Source organism: Zonotrichia albicollis, chromosome 1, assembly GCF_047830755.1.
Source record: "Zonotrichia albicollis isolate bZonAlb1 chromosome 1, bZonAlb1.hap1, whole genome shotgun sequence".
Classification (NCBI taxonomy): Eukaryota; Metazoa; Chordata; class Aves; order Passeriformes; family Passerellidae; genus Zonotrichia; species Zonotrichia albicollis.
This window is the reverse complement of record NC_133819.1, coordinates 24,901,041-24,920,887: the sequence shown is the minus strand read 5'-3', so window position 1 is coordinate 24,920,887 and position 19,847 is coordinate 24,901,041. Positions and strand designations below refer to the sequence as shown.

The 19,847-nt window shown below is 39.4% G+C and overlaps 1 protein-coding gene across 6 annotated transcripts in view; it reads right to left on the bottom strand.

Moving 5' to 3' along the window:
* Window positions 1-19,847, bottom strand: part of PPP1R9A (protein phosphatase 1 regulatory subunit 9A) — a 132,060-nt gene that overhangs the window by 5,999 nt on the left and 106,214 nt on the right. For 3 of the 6 annotated variants that reach the window (XM_074536170.1, XM_074536165.1, XM_074536179.1), the window contains 10 exons: window positions 19,580-19,676; window positions 19,277-19,448; window positions 14,981-15,138; window positions 14,107-14,407; window positions 9,949-10,036; window positions 9,769-9,846; window positions 6,447-6,645; window positions 3,787-3,906; window positions 1,899-1,922; window positions 553-735 (listed from right to left, as the gene is read on the bottom strand). In XM_074536170.1, the coding sequence (XP_074392271.1) occupies window positions 553-735; window positions 1,899-1,922; window positions 3,787-3,906; window positions 6,447-6,645; window positions 9,769-9,846; window positions 9,949-10,036; window positions 14,107-14,407; window positions 14,981-15,138; window positions 19,277-19,448; window positions 19,580-19,676 (1,420 nt within the window). The remainder of the gene's footprint in view (window positions 1-552; window positions 736-1,898; window positions 1,923-3,786; window positions 3,907-6,446; window positions 6,646-9,768; window positions 9,847-9,948; window positions 10,037-14,106; window positions 14,408-14,980; window positions 15,139-19,276; window positions 19,449-19,579; window positions 19,677-19,847) is intronic. The other 3 variants (XM_074536177.1, XM_074536183.1, XM_074536188.1) reach the window with 3 other exon arrangements.

Sequence of the window (19,847 nt, the reverse complement as noted above, 5' to 3'; positions counted from 1 at the left end):
TTCCTGCAACTACATTCTGTATTTTCGACTGAAGTAGGCTCATATTTTTACTACAGGAAACAATACATACTTTATACATCAAAACTGTATTTAGTTCTAACACACTACAACTGCTATCAGCTTATGCCTCCCATGTCCCATTAATCCATTCTTCCCTTGGTACTCCTGATATATGTCTATTCTCTTATATATTGTCTTCTCAGAATCACCCTTTCACAAAATAGAGCTGGATGAGAAATATGTGCATGCAAATACCACTTCCACACACTGCTGTATGATTTGCACACGCAAATATGGGTACATTATATACATCAAGAATGTTCACAAAGCAAATGCCTTGCATTTCTGAAGCTTCTGAATCCAAGTGCATTGGGAATTTCTTGAAGTGTTGCTCTGGCTTTATACTTTCTGTTTATTATTCTAGCCTATCATGACTCCGTACGCAAGGATTTGCTGCTTTCTGGGTGAATTCTTACTGCCTTTGAGATGATGCAAAGTGACGAAATGACAAAAAATACTATGGTTTATCTTGAAGTCCAGTCAGTTAATTACCTTGAGCTTACTGCCATCCAGCTGAAGGAGATGCTCCCCATTAATGTTCTGGGCACTGAATTCAGAAACATACTGTTCAAGGTTCAGGCTCATCAACCAGTGGGACACCTGCTGCACACTCCACTCGTGAACAGCGCGACTCTGACACTGACTGTGCTTCGGGGACTGTCCATCGTCAAGGATCTGCGACAAACATATTCCATGTTATTATTAAAGGATAGCACAGATGAGTAACAACATTTTTCTGCACAAACTGCCAGCATCAGAGCACAGGTATCTGGACTATCTTTGCGCTACAATAATAATGATTTCACATTGCTGAATTACATCTCTATCTAACCAGACACCTAAGAATGAATCACAGAATCAAAATAAATTATAGAATCACAGAAGAAAAAGGAACTGGCATTCCTTTAAACCCAAGCTGGGACTGAAATGGCCAGGTAGCACAATTCAAACCATGTATGCTCCCATTCCCTCACAAGATTTTTTCCTTCAAATTAGCAGATTTCTAAAGAATGCAATGAATTGCGCATTCCACTTCCTGGGCTCATTCACAGATCTTTATTATTTGTTTAAGCTTTTTAAAAAGTATCAGGAGAAAATAAAACCCTCAGAAAACCACTGTAGAGTTCAAAGTGATGATATCAAACACTAGCAAGACTGACACTGTCCATGGAAGAAGACTTACGAGACTACACAGAGGAGTGGTACGGAACACACAGGGATCGCACAGCCCTGGCCCTGCTCTCACCACATTGTGCTGCTGTGGCTGAGAGCACAAACCCCACCAAAAAGGGCAAGTGTGGCATCAACTGCTGGAGCAGACCCATGTCCCTGCTCCGCCACTTTATTCCACCCACGGGTGTGCCAGTGGGGCCTGAAACAAAAGCTATTCTGTCCTGGCTGTAGACAGCAAAGCAGCTGCTACAGGCTGCAGCAGCTGTCTGCTGTTAGAGCAGCTTTTACATTAGTTTAGACGATGCTGGGAGCTCTTTCAGCTTCTGGCTGTCCAATTGTCAGAGCTGGACACTATCATTTTCTTTTGTTATTGCCAGCATGAGCTCAGCACAGCTGATGCCTGGTCTGGTAGATTTCCTTTGACACAGACCTGCGCTTCCAGCATACCACAAAAACTGCAGTTTGCTGTGGCCTTAAAAACTCTCAGCAACAATGAGAGGGCAACTCAAGACAAGGAAAGAGGAGCCAGTGACATCTGTGTGTTCTGTGCCAACAAAGGTGTTTGCCACACAACACCACAAGACAAGAAATGACTCTGCAAAAGAGACAGTACATTGGCACACGACGGTCACGCGATTCACCACAACAGCACGTTAGTATCTCACCTCATCATCAATCATATCCAGGCTCTGAGTGAGGGAGCAACAAAGAAACAGGAAAGAAAAGCATTATAGAAACAAAATACCAAACACATAACAATATGTAAAAGTTCAGGCAACAGCAGCACCAAGGTTCGCAAACAGATATGGGTACTTAAAACCAACAAGAGTTCTTGAAAAATAATTATTTCCAGAAGCAAAGAGGTTGTGTTGAAAGCTCACCACACAGATGATTTGACAGCTAAATCTGACACTTCATCAATGAAACCCTTCTAGAGTTCCTGATCTTGACACCCTAGAACTGGTGGGAACCTCTCCGATGGCTCCCATTTCCAAGAGCAAAAGCTCCTTAATTAGAGCAGAACCGACTGCAACAACTGAGTTCCCTCTCCACCCTTCCATTTTTTCTTTTTCTTTAAATGCTGACGGGGCTGCCTGGGAAGCCAGAGCAGAGGAGTGCTCACAGCAATGTGCTGTGGAAGGCTGAGGAGCAGCAGCTACCTGCCCAGGGTGGCCGGGGAGGTTTCCAGGGCAGCTCTTGCTGAACATGCTGCCTCACCTGGAGGCAGCAATTTGGCACACAGCAGAGGAGGGAGAAAACACATTCATTTTCATGGACCTGCTCAGGCTTGGTATTTTAGAAGTAATAAAGTAGAGAGCTGAACACGCAAAATGGAAGGATTTTCAAGCTTTAATTCAACACCACTCAGAACAGGACATTGCCAGAATCAAATACATAAGGGGAATTAAACATGGTAAGATAATGAAACACATCAAGGTAGTACTAACACTAAATAAAGTGCAAGTGATGACTCTGCTATTTTCAGTAATTTACAACAGATGCAGACCTCTGTGCTGTCTCCTTTTGTTAGAAATTTTTGCCATTAATTATCTGCACTAAAAACAACCTCAAAAGAATGGCTGGGTTTGCAGACTTGCAGTTTGGGAAATAGAGTTGCATGGAACAACCCAAGTAAACCATGCAGGCAATAATAAAAATCCTACCTATCATTAAAACAACAACAAAAAAAAAAAAGGTATAAAAGGTATAGAGACTTCAAGTTCTCCCTCTCTAGTAAAAACAATTTGGCTCAAATCTCACATGAAAAATGTGAAGTTCTTATGAAGTGTTTGTAAAAGAACAAATGTACAAGTTTCCTGACTCCACAGGATGTGCTGTCAGCTACTGTGAAATTGTACAGCCTTACCCACAATTGAGTTACAAAACTAGTATCTTAAGAAGAGTATATTCAATTGATTATATTCAGCTCAAATATGTCAGCAATTTACAGGGTTAGGAATGCCTTTTTACTTTATCATTGTATGAAAAAACTCTGGTTTAGAGTAATTGATTTCAAATCCACTGTGCAAAGCAAGCACAAAGAATGCAAAGTGGATCAAGACATACACATTATAATCAATACACACACATTCAGGTACAGTAACACACAATTACTGCATGTACAGGTCATTCCACCAGGGTAAAAACTGGGTAGGGGAAGGTGCCTTACATCTTAACTACATTTACGTAACTGTACTGTATGTTTGATATATCAAAACTGTCCCAGGCCTAGTTTAGTGTATTTATACACTATGTATATCTTTATCTATGTCAATACGTACATACTTAATAAAAATGTACTGGCAAGTGTGAGGATATAGCATCTCTCTGGACACCAACTGCATTCCACTTCCCCACGACAGTACCAAAGGGCATTATGTTAAATTTTTGTTATATGAACAAGAAAAAAAATCTTAATTTAGAAACCAAGATTAATTTCTGTCTCTAATCCTACTGGCTAAAACCTTTCTTTTATTATTTGAGTAATCAAGCGAGATTCCATAGGAAAAAGAAAACAACTTTTTCCCAAATGAAACAATTTCACCCGCATACCTCATCTGACGACAGTGCTAAGGAGTGCGAGAAGCCTGGTGTTTTAGGTTCTGCTCCTAAACCACTCAAATCAGCTGAACTTGTGCTGCTGGGACTGAAATCATCATTGAATGTGAAATTCTGTGGAGAAAAAGAGGAGTGAATGAACAAATTATTGTTTAGGTGCATCTAAAAGGGGAATTTGCTTTCTGTCTTCCATGTTGGCATAGCTCAGGAGTGATTTCAATCATTTACCAAACCAATCACAATACACATGAGGAAGCCCAATGTTTTATAGTGTTACTATTTACAGGTTGCACAGTATTTTTACCACTCTCTACTTCATGAGACACCTTTGCCAGCTTAATGCCTCATGAATAACAAAGGTGTCAAAAAGCAATTTCCAGACTCTTAAAATGCTGGCTCTCATCCTGGAGCTAAATTACTGCTTCTGCAGGTAAATCACTAGCATTTGCTGTCCTGCAAATACTTAGGAGAAGCGTAGCACAGGCAGTAGCACAAAGAATAGGACAGAGAATTAATGAACAGACAGAAATGAAAACTCCTATTGAAAGAGCAAGAAGAATATGCTGTGAATCCACTTCTGAGTCCCAAATAATCTCCTTGCAAAGTGGAAGGATCCTCCCTCTTTGCCTATGCCTTTAGAAAAAAACTGAAACTGAAAGTAAAAAGTATCTTTGGGTAGTGAATATAAAACAAACTTTGTTTTTTCTTAACAATGCAGTGAGACACATCACATCTTACAGCAAATAATAGTAAAAGCAGGCACATATTTTTCAGGAATACAACAAAATTACCGTTAGAATAAGACAAAAATTAACAAGTATTTCACACTAAAGGGAGAACAATGAGAAAACCAAAATATACAAAAGATTAAGGACACCATGATAATCCATTTAACTTGAATACACACTTCACAATACAGAGACCTCTACTGTCTACTCTAACATCTAAATGAGTATTAAATCCAATTCATCTTTGATCTTCACTTTAGAAACTGAAACAAGAGAAACAACAAAAAAAAAATTATCCTTCTATCAGCCCCCCTCAAATACTTAACCTGTCTTTCCTGAAAATAGGGAGACTTCCAAAAATGTCAAGTGCTGGTTCTCTCAGTTTTGCTGGAAATCTAACTAAATATTGGTATCATGCTGTGCTTTGAAAGCCGGAATAGCAGTACAGAAACTCTTAATTTAAGAGCCTGTGAACTTTACAGAGAACATAAGAATATTTTTGTGATCATTTTTCTCTCACCTACGTTTAGAATTCCTGTTCTGTTTTTCCCAGCTCTTTATAGAGGAGAAGAAAATCTGAGCAGCTTCCTTAGCTGCTTCCTTAGCCCACACAGTGTTCTTAGGCCAGGAGTTCAACAGCTCTACCTCCTGTTGTGTGAAAAACATATTTTTCCTTTTTAAGTACTCTGATTTTTCTTTCACCTCTATTTTCTGCAAGCTTTAGCTTTACAATGATTTTAATTTTAAAATTTAATTTTCTACATCAAAACCACAAAATAGCCAAGGCCTGGTAATAATTATGATAGTCCCCACAAACTCAGCCTAATACTGTCTAAAAGGGTATGCTTTTTCCCCTATTTGAAAACTATTTTTAAACAATGTTTGGTTAAATACATAAATAGGATTTATGGGTCTAAATTTTTTTTCCCCAAAAGAGAAGAGGTAAGCAAATAATTTCTGTTCAGAGATTTTACTGGTAGTCTTCTTTATCAATGTGATTTGGGCTGCTGTAAGCCTTGTGTTGCTCTCCCTGCCAGGTAACACAAGAACAGATATGACCTTGCATAGCCAAGAGCACAGCAGAAGTATTGCATCACCAGCTTCTGGCATCAAAAAAGTATGAAATGCCTGCGGAAACTGCTATTATGAACATGCATTTGGTGATAGAAGACAGAGAAATGAGATTTCTGATTCATATTCCTATACGAAGTTGAGAATCGTATCTGCTTCTTTTTACCAGACAAATATAAAAAATCAACTGCTGTAAGTCACAAGAAGTTACAGGCAAAGAAATATTTTCCAGAAGTGAAAACAAACATGAGAAAGCTAAGTATAATATTATAAATAAGGGTTATTTAAGGAATTGTCATGCTGAAACATTCATGCACATAGAAAGGAATCACACAGATGTATTAAATTGCAATATTTCATATTTACAGTTCAAGCATCTTCATACAGAGAATTAAATCCAACATCCAGCATGCATGACAAGCAGATTTCATTACTGAGGAGAAAAAGGCAGATGACAGCATACAGCATTTCTTCACTTGCAAACACCTCATTTGAACATGGGTATTCCCACTACCAGTCCTGAAGAATGAAGAAAAGATCTATAACTGAATACACAAATCTAGCATTTGTTCAGTGGATCCAAATGCTAATTTCCACTGGCACCACTTGCTTTTGTTATGGTACAGCACACCACAGTTAGTTTACTGGAATAATGTACATTAAGACAGAGTAAAAAAGGTAGAACAGGGAATGTACAATGACAGAGATGTTCTGCTTGGATGGGCTGGTACCGTACAATGAACACCATGCACTGTTTATTGTAGTAGTCACATATTGGCTTGTTCTTTTTTCCAGAATCACAAAGCCAATTATGCCACTCAACACAGTGGGAATAAGGTAGTTTTTATTTTCTACCTTCGACCCTTTTTTAGCTGGGCTTAAATTTTCAGAGGAAGGTTCAGTTGAGCTGGTAGGCGATGGCAGGTTGCTGGAAGAGTTGGATCCCTTGCCGCTCTCTCCATACCATGTGAATGGTACACAGTGTGGGAGAGAGGAGGATCGCTCTGCTAAAGATTTAGTGTTTGCTGGTTTCTGCAGCATCTCTCTGACAGTCCTGTTTAAGAGAAAGGAGCAGGAATATGCATTAGATTATAAAAGAAGGGGAAACAAAATGCCACAGAGGCAGTTAATTGTAAAGAGTGACATTCACTGTAGCTGTGACTAAAGAACTGAGTGGCATGCAGCTGGTAGGGGCATGCCTGAAATATCTCCTTCAGGAAAAGAAAAAAAACCATGTTCTTTTGATTCTTTTTCTAACTCAAGCTTTCTTAAGACAACATACACCCAGCAAATGGAGACAGATGCCAGCTGAAAATGCCTATACTCCCACTGTTCGGATGAGAACCAGCTCCTGTCAAGAAGCCACACGTTGTGTTTGTGCATTTCTGAGCCCCAGTGGTACCTCAGCATGATTAAATCATTAGACTCAGCACTGACCCAAGCGGGCCCTGGTTCCCAGAGAAAATCTGGCTTGGATTTTGAGCACAGGCAGAATGAGTCAGATGCATCTGTATCCATCTATGGAGAAGTTCCTTTGTTACAACAGCTAAATACGCATGAAGTACTTATTATCTTGCTTTTAAATTAATTCAATAAGAATATTGGCGGAGAAAAATGAAAGAAACACCTATGGGACTTTATCAGATTCTCTCTTTGCAATAACAAAGATTGCAGTAATCAAGTCAAAGGTAATGTCTAAATCATGCCTATAACGTTATGCCTAAATTTTATTTCCTTATATATAAAGAATATATATATAATATATCATTAGTATAGTATGTAAATAAAAATAATTATGCAAAGTGTCTGCCTCCAAGAATTTATGCATGTGTCATAGAGCCATATTATTTACATCAATATATATTCATAGCATTAAAATCCCACTGCTCTTAGCAGCCATGTGGAAATGGGGTGTAGGTACATCTACCTCAACATCTACCTTCTGCACAGCTTCTAAATCATTATTAACATAATCACTAGACCACATATTTTGTGAAAGCTCTTTTCTGTATGGATGAAAGTGAGGCTGTCACAGGACCCCCACCTACGGAAGCAGAAGGACAATCCATTTAGCATTCAGCAACTAAAGGAAGGGGGATGCATCTGACTAAAGGAAGGGGGAGCTTCTGACCCTCTCATCATCATTTCTTGCTTGAACATAAAAAGTAAACACAAATGCTGTGGCCCAAATCACCTAATTTGATGCAGGAAAATACATGCTTCTTACTCAAATGTGGCATTTTTTTCATGTCTGTAGCACTAGTGGCAGTTTCAGGAAATAATTTGGGATCTTATTTACACATCCTGAGTGCTACTTTCTGGAAATAGCAAAATAATGCATGCAACACTCATCTAAGAACATTCTACATCAATCAGTTGCTGTAATGGACATAATTGTAACAGGATGCTGTCTCTTCATCATCTTCCTTCTTTCAAAGAGCTTATACAGCTTTGGACTTGCAGAGAGAATATCCTCGCATTTCTTGTGAGGCAAATTCTTTGGAGTCAGTAACAAAAGAAGTGGCAATGCCTGTTTAAGAAGTTATGCTGAAACAGTTACACTTCATTTACCAGAGGTCAAGTAAGAATGAGAAACGCTCACAAATTTCAACTTTGAAAGCAGTATTAGACTCTGCTTTTAGCAAACATAAGTGGGATATGAACTGTATTAAAGAAATATTAAAAAACAACACAAAGAACTGATTTGTCACATGGACTAACAAGCAACTGATCTCTACAATGAGATCTGCTCTCTCTAAGGAAGACACCTGTGAGATCTCACAAACACCTGCAACATCCTGTGTTGGCATAAGGGTCATTCAAGGTCTTACAAACAAGTACACATTCATTTCCCCCACCCTATGGCTTGGTATCTAAATGCTGTATAATCTCTAACACCCTGCTAAGGGCAATAGCTGCCTCACAGCCACACAGAGTGCAGAGATTTGGCTTTAAGAAAGCTCTCCCTGTCACTAGGGATGGCCAGCAGTATCACTGACTCAGTGTCAGCTGCGAGCAGACGCACTGGGACAGGTTTTCTGACACCAGCAGAGAGGTGACGGCTGCTGCCTGAGATCACTGAAGATCCTGCCAGATATTTGCAGAATACAAATGTACAAATGTATGCTGAGACAGAACACTGCACTTCAGCACAGTGTGCCTGAGGGAGTAAGGAAGGTTTCTTTTGCTTTTCTGATTTTATGGAGCTGCACAATGTACTTGTCACTGGCTCTCCACACACCAGACTGTCAGTAGAACTGCACAAATGGCTACATACTGATTTCCCATCATAATGTTTTTTTACTAGCATTCAAACTCTTGCTTTCTCCCAACAGCTCTTTTATCATGTAGGTTTTTTGCATTGTTTTATGTGCAGTTTTTGAGTTGCTATGTTCTTTCTAGACTTTTGGAACCTACTAAGTTTGCTTAGCCCTCCTGACTTTATTTTGCCTTTCATACCTGGAACCAGCTATCATGCTGTGAACTCGTCAGACTTATAGGTATGTAAGGAGAGGCCTTCAGTAAAAATCTACACTAGCTTTTGCAGAGATTGCCTCCTGTCATTGTGAACATTCATTTATTTATTCAGAATTCTGATGCTGGTGATGTTGTGTCATCAGATCTCTCAATTCCTTGCCTGAAAGTTGTTGATGTGACATGCAGTCAGCATTTTTCCTATTTTTCAACTTAAGATGTTTCTCTTCAGGGAAAAAAAAACCCTTCTGAAAGCATTCCTAGTGTGGGTGCTGCAAAGCTGCAGTGAACAGCTGCTGCTCAACCTCACTTTAAAAAAAAAACACGTGGAATTGTTTCAAGGTTTCTGGTTCATGGACATTATTAACTGACTGGGTGCATCTTGTAGGGCTGCTCTGAAAATCAATTTCTGCAAATCCTATTAGTGGATGCAACAGCAGCAGTTGGATTTGATGATTCTTGCAAGTCACTGCTAGCTTGAGAAATTTTATGATGTTATGACATTATAAACCTCCAAGTATCTTTAGATTATATGTCAGCCTTTTGTGAGCCAAGAAATCTAGGTTTGTAAACTCAGGTTATCTCAAAGCTTAACACTTATTCATGAAGTCAGTGGGACTGTTAATATTCCATCTGCTAGGATGGTTATGTTTTTCCAATGTTTCTGGCACACAATTTCTCACATCCCCAGTCTCACCCATACCTAGTGCCACAGGCCACCCTCATCGCTTCCTTCTCCTTCCGCTTCTTGCCCTTGCTTGAACTCCTCCTCAAGGGAGCCCTATAAGAATATTAGAAAACATCAGGAAACATCTTAGAAATTTTACTTTCAATCCTTTTAATGAAGAAGAAAATGTATTTTAAATTAAAAAAAAATGCTTACCCAAGATCTGCAAGTTTTCTCTTTAGTTTTTCTGTATGCCCTATAGTAGGGCCAGTTGTTCTTGCTGCCTGAGCACTTGTGGCACCATCTAGGATACATTTGTACATGGAAGAATGTACATTATTAATTTTAATTGGTACTTTCCATCCAGAATACTTTGTGTATCTTTTCATAATTAGATATCTGTACATGTGTGTGAGTATACAATTTAATTAGGGGAATTCTCATTTTTAGGAAGATGGTGTTAAAAATAAATAATTTCAGAATTCAAAAATACACAAAAAATTTAATTGAAGAAAACCAAAAATTAACATTGATTTAGTTTTAATGACTATGTAGTAAATCGAATAAGAGAAATTAATAGGCAAACATTCCAGTGAATCCATTTTTAAACTCAGCAGTAGTTTGCTTACATTTGTTTTTTACAGAATTCATTTGGTATGTATGCTTTACTTCCAAAATTACTACTAAAATTCTTTTTCAACTTTGGAACCCAGGGTACCTTTTTTGATGGGCATGCTATGAAATAGTTAATCAGCTTAACCAGAACATCTTTGTTAAACTGAACATGTAACCTAAAATCTAACCATTTGGAATTTAAAAACAAACAACAACCCTCCCCAAAACCTAAATGTAGCTTAGTTAATAAATCTGCCTTTAGGCATTTATCAATTTTTGATCTCTTCTGCCAATGCTATTAAATCCTAAAGAGGAAACAGGCTGCAGTATCTATAAAGCCAAAACAATGAACCTGAGTCTGGCAAACATCCTGTGAAATCTATACAGAAACTAAAAGAATACACACTACTGTGTGTTTAAAAATTCAGACACTGTGACTGTTAAACATAAAGAGTGTTCCCAAATACCCTAGAGGAAGCAAATGAAGGTCAGTCATTCATGTCACTTGTGGTTTGGTGGCTTTTTCAGTGTGACCTCAGACATACACAACTTCTAACTGGAAGCACTGCTGGGTTTGTGGATTTCTCCTTGGTTGCTGACTTAAATTAAACCCTCAAAATGAACCCCAAGCACCACAGCACTATCACAAGACAGTCAGCTATGTGTACAGAACTTTGTGTGTTGCTTTGTAGATAATATCTGCCCAAGTTTTCATTTGAGCAAACAATTTAATGTGCAATTAATTAGTTAAATCCTCTGAAAAGTAGGAAAATAAGCCTTTGGCAATACCCACACTAAAAGCCATACTATTTCCACCAAAGCAAGTCCTTATGTTAAAAAAAATAAATTTCTAGAACAGCTAACAAGCAACCTCATTCCAAAAAAGAAAACAAAAGAAAGGAATACAAAGAATGACAAAAGCAAGATGAAGTCTCTGAAGAAGAAATCCATTCCCCAAGGAGGCAGAGGAGAACTTTAGGCAATGCACACTCTGCATCAACCCTACACTGTGCACACTTCTTTCCTGTTTCCTCTAACTGTTTATTTTTCACCTTTAATGCACACTTCTCATTTAACCACTGCCAAAATTGTCACAAGAATTAAAACTTGCAACATTTATTTTCACACTAGCTATTAACAGGCAAGTGGGATGAATGGCTTTCAGGGCAAGGGGTAGTGGGTTTTTCTGAGGAGTTTCTTACTGAAAGTTGAGAAATTATAAAGTACAGTGGTTTTGTATTGAGCAAATAATTAAAACATTTAGTAGATGGACGTTTTGCTGGTGTAGTAGAAAAAAAAAGCCTGGAGACCTTAGCTGGAATACACAGCAGTTACTTGGAATGGCAAATTTCTGTTCAAGCTTTTATATCCCTATGATCCCCCTCCCACCTGGGGCCAGCCATGGCCCTTTAAATAATGATGACTTCCTGAGGAAAATATTTGTGCTGGCTATGGGACATAGTGGAGCACAGATTGGTCCCAAAACCAGCTCCAGTGGAAACGTGGATCTGAACCTACAGGGTCTTGCATGCAGGAATTACTCAGTGCTTGCACATGGCAGAGCACCAGAGGCATGGGTGCCCTGCCTGGGCAGGACAGGACTTTGACCACCCTGCTTGGGTGCATCTTCCCTGGCTCCTTGAAGTTCTTCAGAGAAGGTAAGGAAAAGCTGGTTTCTCTGAACAAATCACACAGAAGCTGTTTAACCCACCAGCTCCAGCTGAGAGCTGCAGCAATGTGTGGCTGATGGATGTGGAAGAGCCCAGACCTCAGTCCCCTGCCCAGGGGCACACAGCACCTGCAGAAGCCTCACGTCAGTGAGCACTGCCCACTGCTGTCCCCTGGCAGCTGAATCAAAGGATGCTGCTGCTGCTGCACAAACCAGGCAAAACTGAAGAAAGTCATCACATGTACACGAAAAAGCTGTGGTTCTAAGCTAATCATTTTGCAATGAAACTAATCTCATGCCACTTCAGCCCTTCCCACAACACTGCTGGATCTTGTACGAAAAAGAAGAAAACACAAATGTGAAGTAGCCAATGTTCACTTCTGCTATTGAGAGACTAACTTATGGCTGTGTGTGTCCACAGAGGTGCTCTCTTTCAATCACTAAAAATCCCTCCTGAACACATAAAACAAATGCAATGTCTTTTTTTATTTTCTGAGCTCTACGAGTTTAACAGCCAAATTAACAATCATTTAAAATAGCATTGCTGCAACACTTGTCACCAAATAACTTGTTTCTTTTTTTAGTAGGACTTACTAAATATGATTTTTTCTACTTGAAATTATATTGCTCTGGTTAATTCTAATGTATTACTCAGCAGAACCTAGACACACCCAAAAGCACTGGTTGTTTACTTAACAGTCACAATGAGGAAGGCATGACAGCAATATTTAGACAGAGATTGTTTTTCAAACCTAAAATGGAAAGTGTGACACAGTGGGTGGAATTCAATGCCCTATTCCTTGCACTACAAGGTTAGTTTCCACCAATTTTTATCAATGTATTTTTCATATATCAGTTAGAAGTGCAGGATTTAGGACTTCCCTGACAAACCAATCACACATTCAAGATGAGTTTCTAAAGTCACAGTCTTATGTTCACACCCTTATTTTTACTTGCAAGACTCAAATACTGAATTTAACTTGGAATCCTTAACAATTTAACCTAGTTACAACTAGTAATTTCAGAATTCATTTAAAAATTCTTGCAATATATTAACCTCTCCTGAATTCAGTAAAGTTTTATTATGCTGTCTTTTATGAACCTGTGTAAAAGCCCAGTACAAAGATGAAGAAGAAACAGGGTTTAAATCAGTAGCAAGTCAGACACACAAGCATAAATCTTCAGTAAATTGCTATTTTCAGTTAATTCAAGCACACAAAAGTCTGTTACAAACCTTTCTAGATCTAGTCCTGCAGACCTCACCTATGAACAGTTTTTTATTATGTATTTTAACTTATGTGTCAGTTTCAGAATGCAAGGTGCATTGCTAAGAATGCTGAAGTGGTGTCAAATGTTAATTCTGAATTTGAAATGCACCTGAAAAGAAAAGCTCAGTGTTCAGTGACACATCATATTGTTAATTCTTGTAATAAACTGGCATCTGAGACATACACCTGAGCTACATATGATTGCACCCTGTTTTATTCACCTAGCCTTTCAAGAATCTGAATCAAATTAGTAACAATGAGGCCAATCTCTCCAAGAGATTACTTAATTTTTTTCTGTAAATGAAAAATCTCCACTAACCTCTCATTAAACCTAGACTTTGCTTCCTCTCAGCAATTAAAAGCTACAATCTGCTGGTTTTGCTTTACACTCCTTTCCGCACCCTCCAAAAAAATCATCTAGCAGTGCCAAAATCACATTATTTGAGTAAGTACACTGTGTTAAGCATGTTTCTAATATGGAGGTGACCCAAGGTCAAATAATGTTGTTTTTTTTTTTTTTTAAAAACACAATACAACATTTTTTTAAGGGCACTTTCCCCCTGTTTTTTTTTTTCAGTGAGTTCCAAGAAAGCCTGAAAAAAGAAAGTAAGCAGTTCCCTATCCCATTTTAAACTTTGTCCTTCTCTTATACCATCACACAAGATCATTTTGAAGTTTTTGGCTTCCAGGTAGGCAAAAGAAATTATAAGATGATGACCTTCTAGTTGCTAAGGTACTACTGCACAACAAAAGGCAATAAAGTAGATAGCTGTTAAGTGAGCAAAACGATGCATCAATTTATTGTAAAAGAAACATTAATACCTTTATCTTGTAAAATATTCCTGCCAGCTGGGTGATGCAAAGGAGATGCTTCAGAGCTGTGCCCAGATTTTGAAGGAGAGGAAAGTGGAGTGTCTCCCCGAGCATAGGGGGGAAGGACACCTCCTTTGTGGTGCTGTTCTTCTTCTTGGTTTTCAGTTAGGTTGTCAAGTGAGATTGCTGCACTGCTAGCCACGGGGGAGAGGGAGGAAGCACCAGAATCTGATGCTGGTGAGGATGCTCTCATGCATAAGGGCAGTGGTGATTTTGAAATGTGCATGGGACTACTGTAACTGTGTGATGGCTGTTGGTATAAGAGATTATAAAGCAGGTTATACCACTTAGTAAGCAAACAGAGCAAGATTTACTTTGAACATGCAATTCTTTTATTCATTATTTAGCTTTCTATTTGTACGAAATGCTGTAGCAGTTCAAGGCACTACCCTTTGATGGTGTTTATTGGTACAAAACAGTGCTGTTTATTGGTATCTGCTTTCAGATGAAGTCAGAATACGACAAAACAATGAGCAAATATTGTATCAATTGTGGTAACAAATTAACAAATAGAGAAATGCATAGTTCAAGCTCCTTTCACCTCCTGCATAAATGAAAAGACCCGCTCTGCGTTATAAAGCACATGTAAATCAAAAAGACCAGGATTCCAGTTAAAACACAACAGAACCAAAAAACCAGGTGTGCTGACTCAGAAGGAGACTGGACTTGCACATCACTCAAGTACATTCACAGCAGACCGGCCACAGAGGAATAAATACTGCCTGTGCTACAATTAAAGGATAAAGACAGAGGATGAACTGACCTACAGGGGCAACCTAGCAGTCTCCAGGAAGCTGGAAAGAGAGGGCAGAGCCCTTCTCACCTTTCGCTCCAGGCTGTCCTCACCATCAGTGGAACTGATGCTGTCGTACAGCCGCGTTCTGGACGGCCTCTGCCGCTTGTTCTTCACCGAGAGCTGAGCCCGAGTCTTCAGTGCCTTGGAGTCCAGCCTCTCTGTTTCTGGAACTGCTTCATTGAAATCTGTATGGAAACGTGATTTCAAACTGTTGAACAGATTTCCTTACTTTTTCCTAAGAAAAGGAATTGTACAAACAATTGCAAGCACATGCACTTTGCATAGAATAATTTAGGTTAGAAAATACACATTTTACGTGTACCTGTACCTTCATAAGTCCTATAGTACCCCCAGAAAAAGTTATTTGCATAAACAAGTTTATCTGTACAGATTCAGCAAGGGCATACAAAGAACCAACTGCAGATATTTAAGAATTCCATGAAGTATTCCCACTGTTACATAGATGACCACACAAATCAAGCAGTACCAGCCCTGAAAATAAATCCACTCAGACTCCCTCAGAGGGAGTTACACGTGCTTGGCCTGCAGAGAGTTCTCCTCCACCAGGGCATAAACATCATTGTGTGATACATGACAACTGGGGAAGTATTTAATGTAAAAGAATGGAACAATGAAACCATCTTACTTGCCTGGCTTCAAAGACACCTGATTCCTGAATTTCTCATGAGCAAAGTATACTGAACACTTCATATATGACTTCATATATGACTTGCCTCTACAGCTAAAACTAGCATAGCTGTACTTGTCTTAGCTATCAACCATCTACTCAAATGAAATCTGAGTATTGCAGCAAATTTAAAATTTTTCAAAGCTGCAGTGACTAAGACTAAAAATATTTTAAAAGGTGCTTTTGTATTTCATACTAGAAAAAGAATAGATTCTTATACGGTTTAATGATTTTTTTCAACCGTCACAGTAAAAACCAAACCATACTCCATTAGACACATTCACTTGTCTATATACTGCATTCAGAATACACTAATTAATTAAAATCTAATCTTAGAGATATTTTTGCTTTTCTTCTATGTGTTAAATTATACTTCACATGATACTCCAGAATAATTTGCATTGTCTGACTTGCAATGATGCTTCCGCCCTAAGTACTCCACAGGAAAACTACACGTGGTTATTATAGCTTGAACTGCTTCTATTTGGTTAAACTGCTTGTATTTGTTCTTTCAGGTGTACAGACTTCTATAAATACCTTTGTTTCACTGCTGAAATTATGCAAACTATAAACACAGGACTGCAAATGGAATTTACAGAAGTACTTATATGGGCCTTCTTAAAGCAGAAGACCATCTGGGCCTGGAGCTTCCTGCTTCCTGCACCCCATCTTGCCCTGCTTTGTTGCAGTGGAACTGGGCTGCTGTCAGATGGTCTCTGCCCCAGCCACACGTGCTGCCACCCCCAGCCCCAGCTCCCTCCTCTGCAGAGAGTGGCTGGCCCTCACAGCTCCCAGCACAAACCCACAGCCTCACATGATGCTGTAGTAATCTCCCAACCCACTGGGGTGTGTGGAACATCTCTCACATAAAAGTCATAACAGTTCTTATTTCACTCTCAGAGTCAATGTAATGAGACTTTGTTTCACCAGACATTCAACCACTTGACTCCAAGGTTCTTCCATCTGAACTATTTCAGTACCACTGTGAAGCAGGAAGAGCTCGCCTGTACTCCCACTGTTTTTAAATTAGACAGGCGACAGAATTTAAAATCTCCTGTGAACTGACACATCCCTGGGTATCCAAAGACACCCAGAAAGCAGAAACACAAAGTGGCTGGAATGGGAACTTGCACAGAGATGTCAAAGTCTGAGACTGTCAAAGTCAGCCTCAGCACTGAACTGTTTAGCTTTCAAACCACTCACTCCTGCCAGCAAACAGCTTGATTGTCTACTGCAGACACAGCTCATCCTCACTAAACCAGGAGGCTACAATGCACTGCTGGGCTCTCAGAATAAACCATGTATTTGTAAAGGAAATGCAATCCATAGTCTAGTATTCCCTGGCAAAGCAAAGGAAGAATTATGTGGGCCATGGCAGTTTTTATTTTCTCTTTGTAACTTCCACTGATGTTACTGGCAGCCCCTGAAGCTCAGTGTGAGGTTATGTTACAGCCTGAGGAGTCTTGGTAGGATGCTGAGCAGGGCCAGAGCACTGTGCAGCGTCAGGAACAGTTACACTCAAATGTTTGCAACCACCAGGCTGCACCCACTGCTCCTTCCCAAGACCCCAACCATGCAAGAATGTCATAAACACCTCAGATCACACTGAAACAGAAACATACTTGATACAATTTTAATGAAAACATTGTATTTTTACATAACCTAAATTTTTGATGGACAACAGACCTGCAAACCTCCGGACAAAATTCTGTGGCTGTCCACATGCAGTCCCACCCCAGGAACCTAATGCAGTGTTATGCTTGCCAAACATGAGCTAGAAAAGAGACTGGAGCACCTGTTTGAGTGTCACAAAGGCAGTGTGCACAACCCACAGCACCACAGGGACTCTACTCACCTCCAGCTGTCCATCATGGACAACTCCCCTGCCCCTCATAGCTCCTCTGCAAACACCCAGGGGATGATGGCAAGTTCTTTTCTTAAAAGGCTTAAACAAGAGTGATGCAGAGACATAGGCTATTTGCAGAGCAAGTATCACTATAGAGTCTGATACAGATCTCAAGAACTGACACAGAATTTACTGGAAAAGGTACATGGAAGTCAAAGAGTGCTGCAGTATTTTTAAAGACATACTTACTTATAAAAATGAAGTTTTCCCCCCCTTATTAAAACCACAAATGCAGCCTGGACTCTAAGGTCTAACTATGCAGCTTCTGCTTTCAAAAAATCATTGCTGATTACCAATTATTCCTAGCAAATAATTTGTGTTTGTATTCCTGTGGTTAAACTTGGGCGTTTAAATTCAGAGGCCATCTAGTCTAACGCTCAGAAATAATTAACATTGGTAATATTTCTCCAGGAGATCATTTTTGGAATGAAAAAAGGCAGCTCTTTGAAAATTTTCATGCAAATGCATTGATTAAAAACCATAATTTTGAAGCACTGACATGCAGATTTTTTTATACTGTACTAAGAACTTCCAACTTTTTAGAATGAATTTTAAAATACTGGTTTTGGTTTTTTTTACATGTAGAAATTCCCAGATTTTAGCTCTGGAGCCATAGATGTGTGTTGACATTGCTACAACAGTACGTGTAAGCATAATTTTTCTGAGTCAAGTGAAGAAAACATAATGTTTTCTCCTGAAACAAACTACTGAAAGGATTTGTGTTAACAGCATTGCTAAGTATTAAATGTTTTATAACACTACTGAGTCTTTATGGCAGAAATACAGACTTTCTTGTCATCCTTCAGAGATTTCATTAAAATTAACACTTGACAGAAAAAACAGGTCCGTGAAGATTTCTGGAAACCAAGTGCACAAGGTCTGCATATCACCTAATACCATTTCAGCAGGACTAGCTCTTTTTTATACACATATCTTGTTAAAAATATAATCCATATTGATTTGTTTGTAAGGCAATATTGTCGGTGTCCACCCTTGAAATGACTGCTAAAATATCAATACTAATAAAACACCTCTCTGGTGGCTAGATATTAATTTATTTCATAATGTATTGCTCTTTTTTTCAACAGAGAAATAAATAATGTTACAGTTCTAGGAATCCTGGGCTTCATCAAAAGCAGGGTGCCACCTCAAAGGAGGTGATTCTGCTCTCATGAGACCCCAGCTGGAGTGCTGCATCCAGCTCTGGGGCTCCCAGCCTAAGAAGGACATGGAACTGCTGGATCAAGTCCAAAGGAAGACCATGATGTTGATAAGGGGACTGGAGCACCTCGCCATGAAGACAGGCTGAGAAAGTTGGGGATGCTCAGCCTGGAAAAGAGAAGGTTGTGCAGAGACCTCACAGCAACCTTCCAGCATCTGAGGGGCCCTACAGGGAAGCCAGAGAGGGACTCTGTCAGGAACTGCAGTGACAGGACAAGGAGCAATGGTTCACACTGAGAGAAGGGACACTTAGGTTGGATATGTGGCAGGAATTCTTTACTGAGAGGGTGGTGACACCCTGGAACAGGCTGCCCAGAGAAGCTGTGGCTGCCCCATCCATGGAAGTGTTCAAGGCCGGCTTGGAGGCAGCTTTGAGCAACCTGGTCTAGTGAAAGGTGTCCCTGCCCATGGCAGGGGGGCTGGAACTAAATGATCTTTAAGGTCCTTCCAACCCAATTCATTCTATAATTCTGTGGTTCATAGAAGTTATGGTTTGGTTCAAACAAACCTTGACTTAAGCCATCCAGGCAGGTCACTTGTTTAGTATCTAGATTTTCCACTGGATCGCCTCTAGAAACTTCTCCAAAAGACGTCTGCCTTTCAAAAATGTTGTTGTTATTGTTAACCTGGCTTCCATTTTGCTTCATTAGCCTGAAAACTTCTGCTTCCAAGTCTTGTATCTGAAAGAAATACAACACAGTATTACCAAAAATATTCACCCCAATACACCCTCCCCATTAGAGATGTCGTTTTTCCAGAATAACACACAGAATTGTCTCATTCTTCAAATATAAGAGTAAATGCTACTCACACGAGCTTGTAAGCCTTGAACCTCTACAAGGTGTGCTTTCTCCAAATCTTCTATTTTCTTGCGTTCAGCTTCCTGGCGTTTGATGAAGTCAAGTTCTCTTAGGGGAAAAAAAAAAGATGTATTTGCTGTCATCAAAGCAATCAGAGTGAAAAAAAAAATGTTTGCTACTCATCAGAAAAATCTGTCCTTGCCAAATAATTTATCAGTCATTTAGTAAGAACTATGAAACTGCAATCAGGACAAAACCCCAAGCAATTAGTCTAAGTGA